The following is a 2,134-nucleotide window of genomic DNA, read 5'->3' as shown; positions in this document are numbered from 1 at the left end:
CCCCCCCCCGGAAACAAATTGTGAGACAAATCAGTGAAATCGTTTTCCGCCGGCGCGTCGTCGCGAACACAAGACACACTCGCGCATACGCGCACGTTCCAGTAATAATCGTGCGGGTAAGTCGAGTGAGGTACGAGAGCGCGCGCGCGCACACACACACACACACACACACACACACACACACACACACACACACACACACACACACACAATCACTCGGTCGTGACTGCGTGTGCGCGCCTCACTCGTGCCATATGGAAGCAGTATATGAGAGACGGTGGAACGCTGACTTGCCCAGGAGACACCCAACATTGTAGATCAGCTGATGTTCTCGCACTGCCAGGCGCCAGAGAGCCCTTCATTGGAGTGAGACAGAGCATAGCTGGGTCGGGGACGAGGTCGGGTAAATTTCCCTAGCGATGAACACTGTTTTTAGGCGGCGATGGCGTTTGCTTCCTGATCAGTGTCGGCCGCTCCGGACATGCGGCCACGCCCCGGTTCCTTTCCTTGTCACGTTGTGCGGGTCAGCGACTCCTATACGCGCACCGACAGCGCGTGTCTGTCGAAACTAGACTCGCGCCGCTGCCACGCGCGCCCGTACACACTCACCGTGGCCTTGACGGTGTGGTCGAAGTAGTCCTGGAAGCCGTTCCAGTAGCCGAAGTGCGAGCGGAAGCCCCGCTGCGTCGGCGTGTACTCGCGCCGGTGGTAGCCCAGGTGCCACTTGCCGACGGCGTGCGTCCGGTAGCCCAGGTCCGACAGGTACTCGGGCAGCAGGCGTTCCTCCAGCGGCAGCCCCCAGGGCTCCGGCTCCAGGATCACCAGGTGCTGCATGCCTGCGAGGGGGACAGAGTGAGAACGGACCATCAGCATAGAACACTTTAGCATCGAATACTTTGAAAGGATAGTGCTCGGATTACTTCATTTTATGGGGCCGTTGACCAACCGAGTCTGTTTGGTGGGGAAAGCACGGAAACCACTACCTACCACCCCTCATTTCAATGCTACCAATACATCTTGTACGATCCCTAGTGACCATCCAAACAATACGTTCGTCGATCGGCTGCCAAGTTCAGCCTATGCTTGCGCTCATAGCGCCTGATACGTAGGCAACATCCTGCCTGCAGTGCATGCGTGTACTGCGGGTCGGCCTACCCCGGGTTTCACAGGCGCCGAGCGCCCGCAAATTTGCCGAATGGCTCTGAGGAAAACGATCTCTTATCCTGTGACATAACTTTGATATCAGGGAAGTTCCACTTGGCTCCGCCCACCACGCCACCCGTCCACGCGCGGCGGTGCCCTTTCTTCGACCTCGCCCTGCTCACCCGCCCGGGACTTCCCTTTTATTGGGCGAGCGCCCGTGCCGCCGTGCGCAGCGCGCTCGGACGTCGAGTCGGAGAGTCACGCGGGTAAAGGTGATCCGCGACCGGATCTGCAAATGACTGGTCCCCCTTCTGTGCCCTCCGGTGCCCTCCAGCTGCAGCAGCGGTGATACTTTTGAGCCCGACCCCGACCTCAACCGACCAGGCCAGGCATGCTCGAGGGGCCCATGCGGAAATTTCGCGTAAAGGATCATGCAGAAAGTACGTCCGTCATTCGCCGTTCCGAACCTGCCAAGTTCAGCCTCAGCAAGCTCTCATAACGCCTGTAGGATAGGCAACATCTTGCCTTCAGGGCATGGGTGTACCGCGGGCTGGCCTACCCCGAGTCTCGCAGGCGCTGAGCACCCGTATTTCGTCGAATGAGATGAGTCTGAGTAAAACGCACGCACTTTCTGGACGATCCCTTTTAAGGCGCCATGTCCCATATCCCATCGTGCTTGTGAACATTATTTATTGAATTGCTAAACAATATTTTTCATGTTTGCACCGCGAATATCCGAAGTTTTGTTCCCAACCAGTCGCGAGAGCAAGAGAGCCGCCGGAGACGAGCTGCGCTCATCCTCCTCTCACCCATTTGTCAGTCACCACTGCCCGTGCGCTCTTCTAGTGGGGAGGCGGACGATTTAAAACCGGACCGACTTCTACAGCAGTAGTGGCAGTAGTAGTTGATCTTCTGCCACAGTTTTTATTGAATGCGCTTTATTTGGCCGTAAAAGAGAGACGTGGTGTCTCTTTGATGAGCCGCTCGGGCG

At 57.5% G+C, this 2,134-nt stretch overlaps 1 protein-coding gene across 1 annotated transcript in view; it reads right to left on the bottom strand.

Annotated features, from left to right (window-relative positions):
- Positions 1 to 519: 519 nt before the first annotated feature.
- The window catches only part of LOC113209157 (arylsulfatase B-like), a 19,378-nt gene continuing 17,763 nt past the window's right edge, over positions 520 to 2,134 (bottom strand). The window contains exon 4 of the mRNA XM_052273530.1: positions 520 to 836. Coding sequence (XP_052129490.1) covers positions 535 to 836 — 302 coding nt within the window. The 3' untranslated portion in view covers positions 520 to 534. The remainder of the gene's footprint in view (positions 837 to 2,134) is intronic.

Source organism: Frankliniella occidentalis, unplaced genomic scaffold, assembly GCF_000697945.3.
Source record: "Frankliniella occidentalis isolate FOCC.00 unplaced genomic scaffold, Focc_3.1 Scaffold7, whole genome shotgun sequence".
Taxonomy (NCBI): Eukaryota; Metazoa; Arthropoda; class Insecta; order Thysanoptera; family Thripidae; genus Frankliniella; species Frankliniella occidentalis.
Note: the sequence above shows the minus strand (reverse complement) of the source record. Positions and strands in the feature narration are given on the sequence as shown.